The following is a 19,275-nucleotide window of genomic DNA, read 5'->3' on the forward strand; positions in this document are numbered from 1 at the left end:
TCTCCAATTAAAAAAAAAAAAAAAAATTCAAAATTTCCATTGGAAATGTGGGTATTTTAAAATATTATTAACACTATACACTGTAAAAAAAAAAATTAAAAAAAAGTTGAGAAAACTCAAAATTTCAAGGCAACTTAATGCAATCTCTTTTTTTGCGTTTACAGCCCAACAAAAGATTGTGATTTTTTTTAAAAAGATCCATCAATTAACATTATTTTGTTTAAGAAACTTTAAAGTTAGAGTTGTGTCATCTCAAAATTCTCTTTTCAAAAAGTTCGGGTAACTAATCTTGTTCAGATAATGTAACACATTTATTTAAAAAAATATATTTTGAACAAGTTCCCTTGAAATTTATCAGATCAGATTCTCTCTACTCAAAATTCAATTTTTTTTTTTTTTAATACATTATTTACATTATCTGAAAAAGATTAGTTAGCCAAACTGTTTGAAAATAGAACTTTGAGTTGGCACAACTATATCTTACAAATGTGTCTAACAAAATAATATTAGTTGATGGAACTTTTTTTAAAAACTCACAATCTTTTGTTGGGCTGTAAACTCAAAAATTGATTGCATTAAGTTGCCTTGAAATGTTGAGATTTATTTTTTACAGTGTAGAAACGAGAAGGACAGTAATCATCCACATTCTTTGAAATAGTACACATTGTATCACTAATATTAAGACTACATCAAATAAATATGTATTTAAGATTACTGTAAAAAAAAAAAAGTACATTCCAACACTAGAATATTGTATGTGTAATAGTTTATTATATGTTATGTGTCAATCATCTTATTTTTTTTAAGGATAAACTCAAACAAAGTAAAAAACCTTTCTCTTTCGATTTGAATTCTTGTGACAAATGTTAAGGATGAATTGCAGAATAGCAGAAGGACGACTTTTGAGAGATATTTCATATCCTGTTAACGTGGTGATTTAAGAGCCCTGAACATCTGTCAGTGTGGGCCGGACGTCCAGATCTATTGTCACGCTGCGGCTCTGTGAGTGGGCTTTCTTTGGTTTCCCACAGTGTGTCGTTTCACTGGAAGAACAGCCAGCGTGTGTCTCACTGTGCATCGTGTTACCTTTTATGTGCGGCCTCATTTTAGTACAAACGCCACATTTTTGTGTTTTTTTACATGCTGTCCCCTTTAAATTGACTAGAACTTGTTGACTTGTCTTTGAGCTCCTGTGTTTGAAAAGAGGAATATGATGGTTATACAATGAAAAAAGATTAACATCAAGTGCAAACTATTGACTTGATGTTTTATTTTATTCAAACAAATAAAGTGACACATGGAGGCAAAAAGGCGTGACAAAACACAAGGATAAGGTTTAATGTATCATGTCAGATAACGTGTTATTTAAAAAAAAAAAAAAACAGAATCAGAGAAATTGTTTTGGTGATTGACAGTGACGGAATGTAGTCTCATGAAGAGAGACTGGGGAAGAAGACACGCCTCCATTTCCATTTTTTTTTACGCAAAGCAAAGACCAAATATTCACAATTCGGACGATTACCGATATAAATGGTTTTCATTTCGTCTCTTCTGTCGTTAACATGATAAATAACGTATATATAACACCGTGCATCCCTAGTTGTGCTTAAGTAACACAACGTAAAGATTCTCTCGGTGTGAACGTGCAACTACAACAGCAGTGGACATCCCATATTTTCACTAATATGCTGCCCCCTACTGGTTCATTTGGCTTTTTTGGGTTCATTTTTTGTCCCGTATTTTTTTTTTCTCATAAAAGAACATTTCATAGAAAACTCTTTTTTGTCATTTTTTTGTCATAATAAAATTATTTTTATTTATTTTCGTTTTGAAAAATGTTCTCGGGGAAAAAAATTTTTTGGAAAAAAATTATTCGGAAAATATATTTTTTTGAAAAAAAATATTTTGCAAAATATATTTTTTTGAAAAAAAATATTTTGGAAAATATATTTTTTTGAAATATTTTCTTGGAAAATAATTTTTTTTGAAACATTTTCTCTGAAAATAATTCTTTTTGAAACATTTTCTCGGAAAAAAAATTTTTGAAACATTTTCTCGGAAATAATTTTTTTGAAACATTTTCTCGGAAATAATTTTTTTGAAACATTTTCTCGGAAAATAATTTTTTTGAAACATTTTCTCGGAAAATATATGAGGGAGCGTAAAGAACAAATGAGGGAGCGTAAAGAACAAGTGATGGAATGTAACCAAAAACCTTCCAGTTGAACAACTCACTGAGCCACTGCTCAGTCCTAACTCTTCACTTGTGTACTCTTGATACTTGTGTACAGTAAATGTTGTATACTTTAAGACTTTTGCTTAAGTAATACTATAAAAAGTAACAGCATTAGCATCTACTAAAGTCATTTTCTGGTAACATACGTGTACATTTACTCAAGTGTCCCTTTAAGGTACTTCATACAAGACTGCTCTATAGTGATATAGAGTAAAGATGGATCCACCTGTCTACAACAAATACTTGCTGCTGTTGTTTCTGAGCGAAAATACTTTATTATAATAGGCTAAAGAAGAAAAGATAGCATCATGAAATATTTTCATATTTTTTATTGACATTCAATATTTACTTCTATAAAAGCTTCAGTTGGACGTATGGATGATACATCACAAGCTTAGTGTGCAGTCAGTTAAAGTCGTCTTGATACAAGATAAACAGTATGAGAGTCAACATCAATTACTCCAGATTTCGATGTCGATTTACAATGATCACAAAGTGATTGAAGCAGGTTCATATCAAGGAGAAACAACATACGTTTTCATGAACAGTACAAGTTTACAAGCAAACCTTTTTTTAAAAAAAAAAGGATAAAATAATATACATATCAATGTACGTTATATTATTGTATATGATGTATAAAACATCTACAGAAAGGACAATCACAGCTCAAGGATTAGAGCTCTTTATATATTTAAAATTCCATAGGAAATGTATTTTTTTTTCTCAAAGAGAAAGGTAAAATAAACAACACATAAATGTATTCAAACAGATTTCTGTTCATACAGAAGAACAAGTTCATATTGGACCACTTTGTCTGAGTTTGTCCGCAGTCTGTAGGTGTCTACCACGGCCTCCAGGGGGCGCTGTTGACTGGACTCTTGTCTTTGGTGATGCTGGTGTGGTCCGTGGAGCTCAGAGGAGAGAAGTCAGCCTCTGTCAGGTTCTTATCAGAGGAAGACTGCAGCTTGTTGAAGTTCTTCCTCATCAGTCTTCTCTGCTGTTGATTCTGCTGCTGCAGCTGTGTCAGGACACAAACTGTCATCTCCAGGATGTCTGCTTTCTCCAGCTTGGAGTCTGGCTGCTGTTTGAGGAACTCTGGACCCAGGAGAGACTTGAGCTGCTCAATGCTGCTGTTGATTCTCTCTCTGCGTAACTTCTCCACCTGAGGCTTTCTGAGCTGCAGAGAAAAGAGCAAAGTCATTAATGGACTGATTCTGGAGTAAAGTGTGAGCATGAACAAAGACAATCTGTCATGACAGAAGATGAAAATGTTCTTCAATGTTCTTCAATTTACCTTGTGAGTGAGAGTCAGATGTTCCTGAGAGTTGGTCAGAGCTGCAGTGATTGTAGGTGCCATGTCTGGATCTCTGTGCTGTAGAGGTCTCTGTAGAGAGAATCTGATCTCTGCTGGCTTCATCCCTCCTATTTATAGTCCCACATCTCCATATGAATGTGTGGGTCTTGGTCTGACTGCACTTTCTCACACTCTGGGCCAATCAGAGAGCTGGAGGAGACAATGAGAGATGCTACACGTTGAGTTACGGTGTGGACAATGGTTGGACGTGATTGAAACAGGTGGCAGACAGTGTCAAAGTCACATGCACATCACACATATGCATCGGAGAATAGACTCAGCAAACAGCCAGTGTGTGTGTGTGTGTGTGTGTGTGTGTCACTTTCATGTACAGTATATCCTGTAGTGTAGAGTTTAAATTACAGAATGACTTTATTATGTTGTCAATGATCACCACACCCATTATTTTTATGACAGTGCAAGTGAGGCTCTGCATCAACATATGTTTAAGGAGTCATATTATATCCTATTTCTCCAAGTTAACCTGGTTCCCTGGTGTCCTAATGAACATGTCTGTGACATGCTTTGGTCAAAATACCATAAGTATGAAGCACCACAGCAGTTCAATCACCCTGCCAAAACAGCCCTGTTCACAACGCTCTGTATAGTAGTATCTCTTAAAAAAAAAAAAAGAAGAAGAAACTTAAGGGACAGGAAATGACATCAGCCACAGAGGCTGCTGGGAGCTAACAGCAGTTAGCATTTGGAAAAGTGATCATTTGCAGGCTCCAGCAGGCACATTGCCGTCATATATAACATGTATCCACTGGACAGATAAATCCTCTGAGGCTGGAAGTTTGTGTAGAACTCTGTGCTGCACTGTGGAGCCAAGAATAGAACTTTTCACGGACTTTGCAGAGTCAACGTCGCTTGTTTCATCTCCTGTACTAAGACTGAGGCGGACCACAACAACATGAGTGAGTCATCTTTTTTCACACTTTGCCGACTGATAGGACCTCCAGAGTCCCAAATATAAGGATTTAAAAGAGATTTAGATTTAAAGTAAATAATAAACAATTAAAACAATAATACACAGCAGAGCATAATCATTCTATTCTATTATTACACTTATTATGCTATAGCTATAACATGCACACCTATAAACATGAAAATATACCCAAATTATATCTTCATTTTGCAAAACATGTTCCCATTTTGGTGAATATTATTTAATTCTGAATAATCTATGAGACACTTATCTGTGGTTTCACACACTGTGTCTTTAACTCTTTGATTGACCAATACTATTGTGTGTATCACAATAGCTGCAAAGATGATCAAATTTCATTCATCCAATCAAATTTCTTTTAAGATTTTATGGAATTTATATATGCTGTAAAATTATCAATATTATTATTATTTCATCCATCTTAGAAATAAGGGTTCCAAAAGGGTCCTTCTACAAGGACTGAGGTTCTACCTGGAACCATTTGCTTCTGAAAAACCCTATCCCGAAGAAAAGGGTTTTTCAAAGGTTCTTGGTAACACTAATGGTTAGAACCATTTTGATCCAGAGAACCCATTTCCTTAATAAAGGATTTTAAAAAGGGTTCCAGGCGGAACCTTAGGTTCTACCTGGGGCCAAAAAGGGTTCTCCTATGAGGACAAGCTGAAAAACCTTATATGGTTCTACTTAGAACTTGTATTTCTAAGAGTGTAGTAAACTTATCAAAGGATTCCCACACAGTATACTTACACATTTCCAGATTTGCCAACTTAATTTTATCATTTTCATCATCTTGAAGTTTATTTTGTTATAATGTGATATAATGGTATTATGATAAACTTCATTATTTTTTTCTTTTCTTTAAGATGTTTTGGGGGTTTTTCTTATGCTCAATGCCATATTCTGCCCTCATAACATGATCAAATAATATAAAACATGTATTTTTGTAGGTTGAAATTTAGATTAACATGACATCTCTTTATATTTACAATGATATTTTCAGATGTGGGTGATCAAACACAATAAAAAAACATCTATTATAATATTTATTTTGATGGTTTGAGTATGTAAGTGGTGTTTTATTTAATGAATTCACATGGTTCCTGGCTAATTGAAGACATAATATCAATTCAATGACCCCGTGTGTGTGTGCGTGGGTTTTCTCCGGATTCTCCCACATTCCCAAAAACATGCAATATGTGGATTAGGTAAATTTGACACAATCTCTAAACCCAAAGCTTGCTGTTCATATTTGACCGTAAATGTATTTGTTGTAAATACATCAGTGAAAGCACACACACACACACACACACAAAAAAAACACTTTTGTCATAGCTAATTAAAATATCTTTATTACAATCACATGTACATCGTTGTAGTCCAAAAAGCTCGCTCTCTTGAGAAAGAACCCTTGCACGGACAGATGGAGGTGGCGTCGTGGCGCTGGATGGAGGAGAATGTCAGATGGAGTTAGACGAGTGTGGAGCTCTCCAGCAGTAAGCGTCACCGCTCCAGTGTGCTTAATTCACATCACATGAGGACAGCAGTGCTATTTTCAGCTCTCTGTCTTGTAACGGCAGCACAGAGAGTGAAGGGGAGGATGGTGGTGGTGGTGGTGGTGGTGGGGGGGGTTTAGATGAAATATTCTTTCTTCATCATCCATTATTCAGATTGTTTGAGTCACAGCCAAGAGAGAGGAGGAAGGAGGAAGTAGAAGCAAAAACCTGGGGGAGGTTTGGTTTCACGGCATCTCCCAGAATCAGTGTTTGAGGAAAAAGAAAAAAAAAAAAAAAAAACCCTGACTAAAATAACTGTGAATCTTCATCATCATCATCATCATCATCATCATCATCATCATCATCATCATCATCATCATCATCCATCTTCTATAACGTGAGATGAAAAGACAGATATGACTTTGATCTTTTTCCGGTACAGTGACGGGTCCAGGATGTGCTTAGCTTAGCAGAATTGGAAGCAAAGGGAAAGAACAAGCGCGGTTAAATTGAGAAAAGGGAAAAAAAAAAATCCACCTTTCAGAAATATGACAGTTATATAAAGCCGCTGCTTATGTCAGTCTGCGTTCAACCAGAAGAACTAATTTTCAGGGTCATTTAAAGGGACAATATGTAGTATTTATGGGTTTATATTACCCAAAATCCATTTTTGTATACATATTATGTGCTCCTGCATTGTCTAGTCGCTGTATAATATTCTTTGTTTTATTTTCGTAGTGTTTCAAAAAGTTATTTAAAATAACATGGTCGCGGCCCGCGGCCGCATAGCCACTGTTAGCAGCGAGACGCCATGTTTCTACCGGAGCCTGTAAGGACAAACGCGAGAGAACAAATCAAGCGTCTCTTTACTTGTAGCCCTCTCCCTCGCCTCACGCACTTCATCTGCTGACACGGAGAAAGACGACGAGGACAACAATTGACCAGCTGCGGATACCGTAGCGCTCAGGGAAGGGAGGGGGTGAGCAGAGCAGCCGGTCTTTGTTGTAAATTTCAGCCTCTCCTCTAGATGGCACTATAAACTACTTACTTCCCCTTTAAGAAAAATTAAGCCCCAAAATCAACTTTACTTGGTTACAAAATCAACTCTATTGTCACCTATGGTTCTTCAGTTCAGTCCCATTTGTTTGCTGAATTATGCATAATTATACCCTTTAACTTATGGAGTAGATCTAATTCAGAGGCTGGAGACATGAATTTTCAATTTTTTCACATTTTGGTGCAGATTTAAACATAAACGTACAGATACGTGCTCACAGAGCACCTCTGGATTCATTCGTTAGCATCATTACAAATGTCACAATGGCAGCTTGAGTTTAGATTTTTCTTTCCGACGTTAGTATCAAGTTAAATTCCACTCGTTTCTTATTTTAATTATTTATTCTTGTGCTTACTTTCACGTAGCAAAATATAATTTAAAAAATCTGCTTTATTAACCCTTTAAGGTTCTACTCAACCATTTGGTCGACCACACTTTAAGTCACTATATCTCATTGCAAAATGCATCAAGGTGAACTCACTAACACTTGTTAACACTCACTAATGTGACTTGTTCTGAATGTTGTACTTTATGAATTAAGCAAACAAGGTTTATTATGAACAGACGTCTCAACCGTTTGGTAGAGGCCTGTATCTGAAATATTGTAGGGTCTAATGAGAAAATAATTAAATTATAAACTAAATTAAATATATGATTTTCGTTATTGTTATCATAAGAAAATAAAATAAAAGAATAAAAAATGCAAATAAATAATTTTTCAATTGCTTTTTTCTTGGTGTGTACCTTAATGGGTTAAAAAGTGAAATAAAACTAAATCCAGTTCATCTTGATCTAATTATACTCAATACCGGTAAATTCATCAGTAGCCTCCACGTGCAGGAACACTAAGATGGGACTATAAGAAACATTTGGGGCCAATGCTAATGTTTAGTTTTTGACCTCTTTGTGCCACCGCTAAGCTAAACACATCCCATAAAATCACAGCTTCTATTTATGCCCAATAAACAATATCAAACGATTTGATCAAAACAGCTTTGGCGAGACTGGACGTCTCTGAGAACGATCTCTGTACTGGACACACACACGGACCTGAAACTATTATCAAACACAGCCGACTCTGGAAAAACACAGGAAATAAAGAGACTGACCTTAAATGCCACAGTGTTCTTTTCAGATTTAGAGCGTCAGTGAACCGACTCGTAACTTATGGATGCATCATGGAGCATTCGGAACAAACTATAAACCACTTTTCCGTGAATTTTGACAACATTGTGTGTGTGTGTGTGTGTGTTACATGTACTAATACTGCAGTTCTAATGTTTGTGCCGTCTATACAGCCTCCGTCACACGACAGTAAACCTAGAATCACATGATAAAAACCACTTTAGACATATGACGGCATCAGTGTGTCCCGTCACTGATGTCGTACCTCATCATTCGCACCGTTTGACAAAATCAATATGTACATGTCATAATGACACAAAACAACAGTAACTTCAATTTATCCATTTAAAGAGACAATAATATGCACAACTTGTGTCCACACTTTGAGAGAAAAAATGGCTAAGCAAGGTTTCACCAACTAATGAATAAAGTAAATTTTAAAGATCATTAAAAACTGTTGTTAATGTGTTTTTTTTTTTTTGTATAACATCACAAGAAAAATATTGAAATATGTCCCAACACAATGACGATAAAGTTTCTTCATAAATCACGATGATATAAGAAAACAGCAATAACACACGTCTTTCTATCTACAGTCTTTCCACTGGCCTCGGTCCCTGGTACAGAAAGTTAGGGTAAACTTTAGGTATAAAAAATTATGTGCAAAAGTGTTTTTTTTTTTTCTTAGGTCCCTCTCATGGAAAACAATGTAGAGAAATAATGTTATTATCTACATCACCTTTGCTCTTGCACGTTTATATAGAAGGATTTTCTCTGCACCTGTAGTGATTTCTTACATCTGTGCGTCCTCACTTAAAATCACCGCATTCAATGGAAACCTGACAAGGTAGCGCACACATCGTCATCATTGTCATATTAAAACTAGCTTGAGGTAATATTGCACATTTTCCTCTACAGCAGACCTGGAATCAGTCCAGTAGATTGATTCCAGGTTCGCTCACGTCGTACTATTTCTTCGTATCGTGGAATGTCAACAAGTGACTTGAGCTTCGTCTGTAGTATTGACTTTAACGTTTTGCTGTAACGTGATCGTCTCGAAATAACCGTTTCAGAAAAAGGTCGATGTAAACATCCTGCCAACAGTTAAGATACCAACAGGTTTCAGAGAGTTACGAAAGATCCAAACAGTTTATGCTGCATTCACGCCGCGTCAGTGGAAAAGAGCAGGTTTGACTAATTAAAGGTGCACTATGTAATAAATCTAAAGCAACTTGGGCGTAAAATCCTCCTAATATGTCACAGAGACTCAGGAATAATGTTCATATAACAAACTGAACTCACCAACAACAACAGTACAGCCGAAATATTGGCATTAAAAAAGAGAAATATTAGAGCTTAATTCTTACACAATGGACTTTTTTTAAAGATTTCAGTCAATATCACAGATAACAATGGACGTAAGCTTACACATCACACTGCTAAATATAGAAGCAGTGGATATACAAGCTATTATTGGCTCATTCTTCCTGATCTCCATCAAGTGTATCAGTCGGGGGTAATGGAGCACAAGGGGACTTAAGTGACATCTTGGGTGAAAAATGTTTTTATACTAATGATTATTTTGATAATCGATTAATCTGTCGATTATTTTCTCCATTAATCGACGAATGGCTTGGTCCATAAAATGTCAGAAAATGTAAAAAAAACAAAAAACTTTGATCAGTGTTTGTCAAACCTGGAAATGACAATGTTCTTGAATGTCTTGTTTTGCGCACAAACCAAAATGATTCAGTTGTATTGATTTCTTTGTTATGTGGCACGAAGAAACAAAGACAATCTTCACATTTAAGAAGCTAAAACAATCAGGAATCTTGTTTTAATCATGAAAAATTGATTAATCGATTAATCGTTTCAGCTCTAAACTCATTATATTAATTGTTTGGCCACATGCAATTTATTTGGAGGCCGCACGTGGCCCCCGGGCCGCCAGTTTGAGACCCCTGTTTTAAAGTTCTTGATGAGCTCTATCAAATGGTACAAAAATAAGGTCCCAATAATAGTTACTTTTTAAAATAAAGGCTGAAATCAAAAAGGTGCAAGTGCTGTTTTGGCTAAAAAGTAGTATTTTTGTAGTTTGTGCTCCAAACCCTTGCAGTGTAGATAAAGTGTCAGTTGGGGATTTTTCGTGGCTAATTTTCTCCTCTTCTTTATATTTGACTTTCCTTTCGCTTGCTTTCTCCCAACTTATCTGCATGTGAATGAAGTCTGACATTGTTATAAGACGTGAATGCAACATCAACTCCCGCAGCAGCTCATGTAACAGATTAAAGATGAGATCGAAGTCCTTTGCAAAACTCTGGCCATCACATTTAACTCGCAGGTCAACCACGTGGTTGTTCTTTATCATCGCGTTACAAAAGCTCTCGCTGATTTGTATGTTCTAAGTGTAAACAGATTTTTTTTCTATTAAAAAACATTCAGGATTTGATATCAAATCTTATTTGTCGTTGTCTGCATTGCTACAGGCTGCTGATGTGTTTTGTGGCCCTGATGTATAAGTAGTAGAAGTATATAATCTGATGTTAGTGCACAGCCAGTTACAGCACGCAGAACAACATATTGCTCCCCAAACTCTCACCGTCTATTTGAGGGAATTGAGTCCAAAAAACGTAGCGTGTGTGTAATTTTAGTCAAAGATCCTGTGAAATATCATGAAACATGACGCCGTCACACTCGTCTGACCTCGCTCAGTCGTTCGTCGTAACACAAACGTCATGCACTGACACATTTTTCGTCAGGAGTGCTGTACAATAGTGACACACTCTCACAAAACAGTTGAGGTGATGAGGAGCGATGACAGTGAAGTTCGCACGCACACACACACACACACACATTCATTAAAGGAACAGTCAGACATTTCCATGAAACCTCCTGTTCCCTGTCTTCCACAGAGTCACATGAGAAGATAAGTATCAGCTTTATCTTTGATAGACGTTATATCTCAACAACAGATTTCTGATGATATTATATATATATATATATATGATTTGCAAATTCACCAAATTAACTTTTGAAATGTCACAGACTCAGGAATAATGTTCATATAACAAAATGAACTCACCAACAACAACAGTACAGCCAAAATATTTGCATTAAAAAAAATATTTTGCAGACTGCAAATCATGTTTATGTTTTTGAAATCATGTTTTGGCATGTGGCGCCACCTACCGCCGTCTACCAATCATTGCAGTTAGTAGAGTCTCAGCTGCAGAGCAACCACGGGTTGCCAGTTACGACAGAAAACGAAACGTGAAAGACCTCGGTATTTTGAATTTGAATGTAGCTACCGTTTTTGGCCACATTCTTACATATGGCACCAGCTGTGCCGATGTCTTCAGCTGGATATCTTCCTGGATGAATTAAGCTTTTCATCAAGAACACAGTCCAGCCATGATTTGCTTAACGAAGCACAGCCACTGGAAGAGGACGGGGACCTGCAAGCCTACCTCCATGAAAAGAGGAAACCCCCTCATTATCTCTAAAGCTGACTGATATATACATTTTGAGATGCATTTACTGAACAAATGAGATGAAGAGACAATCCGAGATAAGTTGCATTTTGGTTTGGTTAGCCTCCCAGGTTGCTGGAGAGGGAGCGAGCGGTTGGTATATGTCACACAGCTTTGGGTTTGTTGGAAGACAAGAAGATATTTTAGATGGAGTCAGTTTTGCAGTGTCCCCTCTTTGCTGCCAATGGTCATGCTAAGCTATGCCAAATGTGTCCTAGAGATGAAATTGATACCCATCTTCTCTCCTTACTCCGAAAAAGACAGAACATTTAGATTTTATGAAAAAATGCCTTTTTGTTACCTTAACATCACACACACTCACACAGTTAGATGTGGCGTCCATGCAGTTAGACAGTGGTGACTGTCAGGAGAGAGCTCGGACACATGGTGTCCTCCTGGCTGTCCATCCTGTTCCCATGACTCAGCAGCTCTTCGACTGTCGTCCAGTCGTCCAACAGCTTCCTGTTTCTCAGACGACTCAGTTTCTTCTGACTCAGCTCCAGCACTGTATTGCAACGTCCTTCTGCGAAAGCTCCAACTCCTCCGTGGTCCAGCAGACCTCCGTCTCCAAGAGTGGCTCCTCCTCCTATTGTGATGGCTCCTCCTCTGCTGACAGCATCTCGTATTACGCCTCCTCTGGCCTGCAGCTGCTGCTGCTGCCTCTGCTCACGCGCCAACAGAAAGTGTTCCCTCCTCTCTGTTCTGCTCCAGTACCGACCCATCAGCATGTCAGTATTCGTCTCCTCGTCAGTGCTCATCCCACTGCGCTCATCTGCCAGCTGAGACGCCCGGTCTCTGAGGAGCTGGTTTCTAGAGATCCGTGAGGTTGGAATGGGCTTGGCGCTTGGAAAAAGTTTTGGCTGCAGACCACAACTGGGATTCGGGCTTGAACTCGCATAAAGGTGTCCTTTCTTTGCATCCCATCCAACCGCAGCAGTAGTACCAAGAAATGAACCTGTGTGGCCTTCCAGCGTGCTGTATAGTCCTCTGGCTCCCCCGCCACCCTGGGACTGCCGACTAGCTGGTTTTGGCCACGTGTCATTGACATCTCCAGCCTGAGAAGCGTGAACCACATTCTGGAAGTGCTGCTGCTGCTCTCTGACTCGGCTCCTCTCCAGCTCCTGTTGCCTCTCTCGGTCCATCTCCTCCTTAATCTGTGCTTCCATCTCCATCTTCAGTTCTTTCTCCATTTGCATTTGCCTTTGTTGTTCCAGTTCCCTCTCCATCTCTCTGTCCCTTTCTGTCACCATTGGCTCGGGCATCAAGAGTCTCTCTTGTGAGTGCCACCAGTCACGGTGAGTAATTTGACTGTTATTGTTGTTGTCGTAGCATCGCTCATGAGTGTCAGCTGGCCTCATGTGCCCCAGGTTGATGGAATGTTGCTGGGGAGAGAGGGCCAGTGCTACTGGGTGGGAGGACATCACACCAGTCACAAGCTCACCTTCTTCTGGCAGACCTGGTTGCATGACATTATGTGGCGTGACAGCTACGCAGTGGTGCAGGGTGGCTGCACAGTAGGAGGGGGATGCTGGGTGACTGGCCCTGCGGCGGTATTCCTGTGGAGGAGGTCGATGGTGCAGTGTTCTGCTCCTCCTCAGCATCCCCACTGAGCTGGAACCTTGGTGGTGAGGCTGCATGGGCACCAGTGGTCTCCTGTGGCTGGAGGGGGTGCTGCACGTGGAGAGGACCGGAGCAGTCATCCGTGAGATTCCAGCATGTGCATGAGACGGATTGAAGAGTGCCCCGCTGCTGGAGCTGTGCCGATTAAGGCAAGGTCGGTCAGTTTTATGGAACTGGACTGACGAGACCCTGGGAACACAAAGAATAAAATCAACTAACAGAAGTGTGGTAACATATTTCAAGACATATTGTTCAGAAGTAGGTCTTTTTCAACGTAGGGTGCCCTAGGTCCCCTAATTTGGGTCCCCCAAACTTGTGCAAATGTGCACAAAGAATTAAATAAAAATGACAACAATTAGGCAAGAATGCATCAATGAAATAGAACTGAATCAGGTGCAGTTATTGTTAGGCTTCTACCTGAAAAGTCCACGAGATGGAAGGTCCATGACTGGCCCGAAACCCTCCTCCATCCCAAGGTGGAGGTGCTGACTCTGTGGCTGCATGGTCAGCGCCTCAGGGATTGCCTCCAGCAGCTCTCTGTGGCTCTTGGGGCAACTGTCACGCCGCTCTCGCCTGTCACAGGCTTCCCCCTGGTGTTGCAGCCTGGCGTTGTACAGCCGCATTCGTTTCTCCAGGAGCCTCTGGAAGTGCCTGAACTCTCCAGTGCTGACACTGTAGAACCCAGAGTCGCTGAGCTCAGAGGAAATAAAAGACTCAGATGAAGGAGAGCCGCCACCTCCGTAGGCCCCGCAACCCCCTGGGACAAGAGGCCCGTGTGGATGACAGTCCTCCAAGCCTCCCTCCTCGGTCTCCAGCCCTGATAAGTCCCCCTGATGGAGTGAGCCGTCAGTCCAGCCCAGACCACTGTCCAGCTCATGGTGGAGAGGCAGGAAGCCTAGGGGCTTCTCAAGCATGAAATCCTCATCATCAGTCTGCAACAACAGGTAACATTATACCAAACACATCTAATACATATAAAACATGACATGTAATTACATATGTTTATCTCTGTGCAGTATAGCAAAGACAAACTGTCTCATAATGTCAGGTTGTTGGTCTGTTGACTATTTTTATTCTGTCTGCGCTGTCATGCTACGATTTGGCAAAAAGTTTTGTTGTTGTTTTTTTGGTCGTTTTTTCTTTTTTTTACTACTTCAGTATTTAAATCGAAAATGCATTGTGTTGGCATAGTTATTGGAACATTATTATATGCATGGTTGATGATACCTGACTGTGGCAGCCATTTGGTTCTTCGACATTGCTATTGCAGCATCCCATCAGGCAATTCTGTTCTTTTGGTCGACGACCAGTCAGTTCTGGATCCTGAGGGAATAGAAAAAATGAGAAACAGCACACATTTTTCCATAGGTTTAGGGTTTTGCCTCCAGGGCCATACGTTAGGAAAGGGACACAATCATTGAGTTACTCTATACTTTAGAAACACAAATGAAGTGTGGTTCTGAACATTATATGGGGGTTCTAAGGAAGTGGAAATTAGAGTGACACCAACACCTCTTCAATTATTGTCACATGGATAAAACAACAAGCCACATTCAGAGCATCTGAAATCACAGTGATATCTTGTTTTGTTTTTTTTGTCACCTGATGACCAATGTCCACTGTGTCCCCCGGGGAGCTGGACAGGTAGCCGTACCGTCCTCTATCACAGTGGTCTTGTGGCAGAGACAGGTGGTTGTAATAATGTCTGCGGCGATATCAACAACAGAATAAAAGATTGGGATACACAGTCCAAAACAAATGTTACACAACATCAAGTATATTTAGTATATTCTGCACTTGCAGTGGGTGTGCAACACAGTGTTGATGTTGTCACTGGTTGTTGGATGGTGTTAAATAGGATTGAGCAGGATCTCCAGAGTCTGGTGATTTCTAGGCTATTTAAATGAATATTTGTTTTATTACCTGTCCTGGTAGGAGGGACTAGAGGCATTATGCCCTCCTCCAATCACTGGGAGGGGCAGGTTGAGGTGCTGCAGATTGAGGGGGAGGGGCTCCCAGGTTCCCCTGTCTGCCTCAGCACCACATGCCCTCTGACCCTTGATTTGCATGGTGATTGGATGGTGGCTGGCTGCCAGGATTCGCAGAGCGTCCCGCTGGCTCAGGTGTGACAGATTTCGCCCAGTCATCTGGGATAAGCACACACACAGGTACCAATATTACTGTGATGTCAGCAACCACTGGTGAGTTCTCAGCAGACACAAAGCAGAACGACCATTCCGTCCGTCAGGTTCGTGTGCACCTGAAAAATGCAAATGCAATACTGTAACTGTTCGTTCAACTCGGCTTTCGTCAAAACCACCAACTGAAACATCTGTCTTTCATTCAGACGATTGATAGATTAGTAGCTTAGTAGCTCGCAAGCTAACTAGCGAGAAAGATAGATTCTCGCATGGTAGCTAGAACACTAACAAGATAGATAGATAGATAGATAGATAGATAGATAGATAGATAGATAGATAGATAGATAGATAGATAGATAGATAGATAGATAGATAGATAGATAGATAGATAGATAGATAGATAGCACACTAACTAGCAAGATAGATCGATAAATATTAGCTTAGTAGCTCGCAAGCGAACTAGCAAGAAAGATAGATTCTGGCTTAGTAGCTCGCAAGCTAACTAAACTAGCAAGAAAGATAGATTCTTGCATGGTAGCTAGAACACTAACAAGATAGATAGATAGATAGATAGATAGATAGATAGATAGATAGATAGATAGATAGATAGATAGATAGATAGATAGATAGATAGATAGATAGATAGATAGATAGATAGATAGATAGATAGATAGATAGATAGATAGCACACTAACTAGCAAGAAAGATAGATTCTAGTTTAGTAGCTCGCAAGCTAACTAGCAAGAAAGATAGATTCTCGCATGGTAGCTAGAACATTAAAAAGATAGATAGATAGATAGATAGATAGATAGATAGATAGATAGATAGATAGATAGATAGATAGATAGATAGATAGATAGATAGATAGATAGATAGATAGATAGATAGATAGATAGATAGATAGATAGATAGATAGATTCTGTGTTGCACGATGGAAAAGTTTGACTAATACTTGAAACTAGATCTTATCTCATTATATCTCACCCTATGCTATTTTCTATTATTCACACGTTTCTATCCAGCCATGTATTGTGGAAAAAACCAGCATCCATCTATTTGATAATACAATCTCAATCTTCATGCTGCCATTTTGACTGCACTTCTTCGTTACACTTTGAATGCACTATGGACTCAGACCTCTATATTTATCGACGTTATGCAACTGGGTCACAAGGTGCAGCTCTACCTGCAGACAGTTAGTGGGTTTATTCCAGTGAGACGAGTGAACCTCAGAATCTTTGTGATTGTTATTGCATATAATGAATGTGGACATGGTGTCCGTACACGCTGTGAAGGGTTAACGCCCCCAGGCTAGCACAAACCCCATTCTGCTTCACACGCTCATGCAGCTCAACAGCAAATCAAATTAGATGCAGGAACAGTATTGTTAACTCCAGCACATCACAACCATGAGTCACTCTCTGCTACATTCTGCCAGAAATACACACACAATACACACACACACGTACACTCACAAAGACACACACACACAGCATGAGCTGAGGAGCACAAAATGGCACCTGTGTGTGGAGACAGTGGAGAGCAGCAGCACAACTGTGAGCATTCGACAAATGGCACATTCTCACAACAGTGAAAATTAAGATTACTCACATAATGACTTAAGAACACACAAATCCAAAAGTTATTATTTACACAAACACAAAAATCCTTCAGAAATCCTTAAACGTTGATGCCATTTCGCATCTGCACGCACTCACACACACACACATGCACACACCCACATGCACACACACATACAGAGAGCTGCTTTCCATCTTCATCAAATGAGACATGATTAATTACACATTTCTTCATTTATAACCCTGAGGCAGATCTTTGGTTCCTCACCGTTTGGTCGCCCATCCATGGTCCAGAGAGCCAGCAGCCCATCGTCACGGCAACAGAGGACAGCTGCCAGTGAGCATCAACAATGCTGCTGCTCCCTACAGCAGATCGTCTCCCCCTCCTCTTCCTCCTCGCTCACTTTGTTGATTTCTGCTCAATATGTTTTTCACTATCCCTCTATCTTTAACATCTGACCATTTGTAACTAATCCCCTACACACCTCCCTCTTCTGATATATCCTCTTGTCTTTATGCTGTCAGGAATTTCCTCAGCATCTCTTTCGTTGCCCCTCCCTCTCCTCCACAGCTCCAGATTTCAGCATCCTGCACGCACAGACACACTCGTGCATGCATGCAGCACTGCAAACATAAAAATATGCGCAAGCTGACACAGAGTGTTCCGAGACGAGGGGGAAACACACATAGTCACACAGCGAGGGTGCTGTCTGATAGGTAGCCTTTAAAGGGTCATCGGCAAATCAGAAGCAGCGGTCTCCCTCTGGATTGCTTCCTCTCCGAGAGAAACTCCTCACTGAAGCCTCGATGTGTGCACGAGGCAGCCTGTGCTGCAGTGATACACACAGTAACAGAGGAAACACACCATCCAGCCATCCATGTACGAGCTATTCATCCAGAAACTCCCAGTCCCAACAGAGATGCTGCTCAAGGAATGATGGGTGATTTAGTTCCCCTGCACTGTGTCTGTCAGAGATGTTTCTGTTTCTGGTGATTGGGCTCCAAAATGTGAGATAATCTACCTGCAATCCATGTGAATAAACTGATATAATATATACACACACACACACACACACACACACACAAGGGGTTGATGTTCATTGTATTTATTTTGCATAATTAGTCTTATTTCCATGCAGCTGTCAACAAAAGTGTTTATTCATTTCTGGCAGATCCCATTTGGCTTTTGTTGACTTAAATGTCAGCTGTCATGGGCAGATTTTGTCAGCTCTAGTTAGTTATTGTCAATCACTTGGAAAAGATTATTTGACTGGCAGGTCTACTGTTTCTAGCTGCTTCTGTGTAAAAGGGGAACTCCATGAAAACAAGGCTGTTGATAGAGTGCCATGCTAAAGTCTCATGTCTGTAGCTCATACAGAAACTAAGAGAAACATTTCCACAAGCTTTTGTAGCATCGTACACTGTGGATAATCTTGTTTTGGTCATTTCTGAGAAACTGGTTAAAGATTTGAATTGTGGTTAGTTTAAGCTTGGGGTTAAACGTGCAACACAAAGAGTGCATCTGTGAGGTTTTATAGACGGCAATACATTTGGATTTCTGTTTGAAGGTGCATATGTTCAGGAATCAGAGGCATAATGGCGGAATAAAGGTGTAATCTGTGTCAGCGTGACTCAATCTGGCTCCGTCCAGAGCAGGCACTGCAAGAGAGGACAATATCGTGTGCTTTTGAGTCCAGAGCATCAGAAAGCAGTCATCTGCACAATTACAGCATCTGTTCTGCAGTTGGGGGAGAAAAAAAATCAGGTACATTTATGTAGGCTTCATTTCATCTGATTCATTCAGTGACCCCGCTTTGACTGTTTGGTTGTTATGGTAACTAGCTCAACTGCCAGTTATGTGTTGCGATCAAGTCAAAGAATTTATCATCAAATGCAGAGTTACGACAAGTTTCTCTCTTCGTTCGTGTTCATCTCCTAACGATGTTGAAGCAAAATGGTCAATAATTATAATACATGAAATCAATTTCATCGTTTTTTTGTATTACGGTGGCATTGCTACTGTGGTGAAGATTGAGTGCATGTCTGATGACGATGATGATGACAGATGCATCTGGATGCCTGAGCACTGCACATTTTTTTCTGATGGAGAAAGGCAGCATGTGTCAGAGATGCACACACACACACACACACACTGCAGAGCTTCACATGTGACACATAGACCTGTCTCTG

General features: G+C 39.7%; 1 protein-coding gene across 1 annotated transcript; it reads right to left on the minus strand.

The window, feature by feature from the left end:
• Positions 1-3,077: 3,077 nt before the first annotated feature.
• On the minus strand, positions 3,078-3,653 carry LOC310929873 (uncharacterized protein; the record flags this gene model as incomplete). Its single annotated transcript, XM_083892733.1, has 2 exons — positions 3,078-3,413; positions 3,531-3,653. The coding sequence occupies 2 exons, from the start codon at positions 3,651-3,653 to the stop codon at positions 3,078-3,080; spliced, it is 459 nt and encodes a 152-aa protein (XP_083748859.1).
• Between the last annotated feature and the right edge of the window lie 15,622 nt (positions 3,654-19,275).

The sequence above is a fragment of the Microchirus variegatus genome, assembly GCF_963457635.1.
Source record: "Microchirus variegatus genome assembly, chromosome: 7".
Taxonomy (NCBI): Eukaryota; Metazoa; Chordata; class Actinopteri; order Pleuronectiformes; family Soleidae; genus Microchirus; species Microchirus variegatus.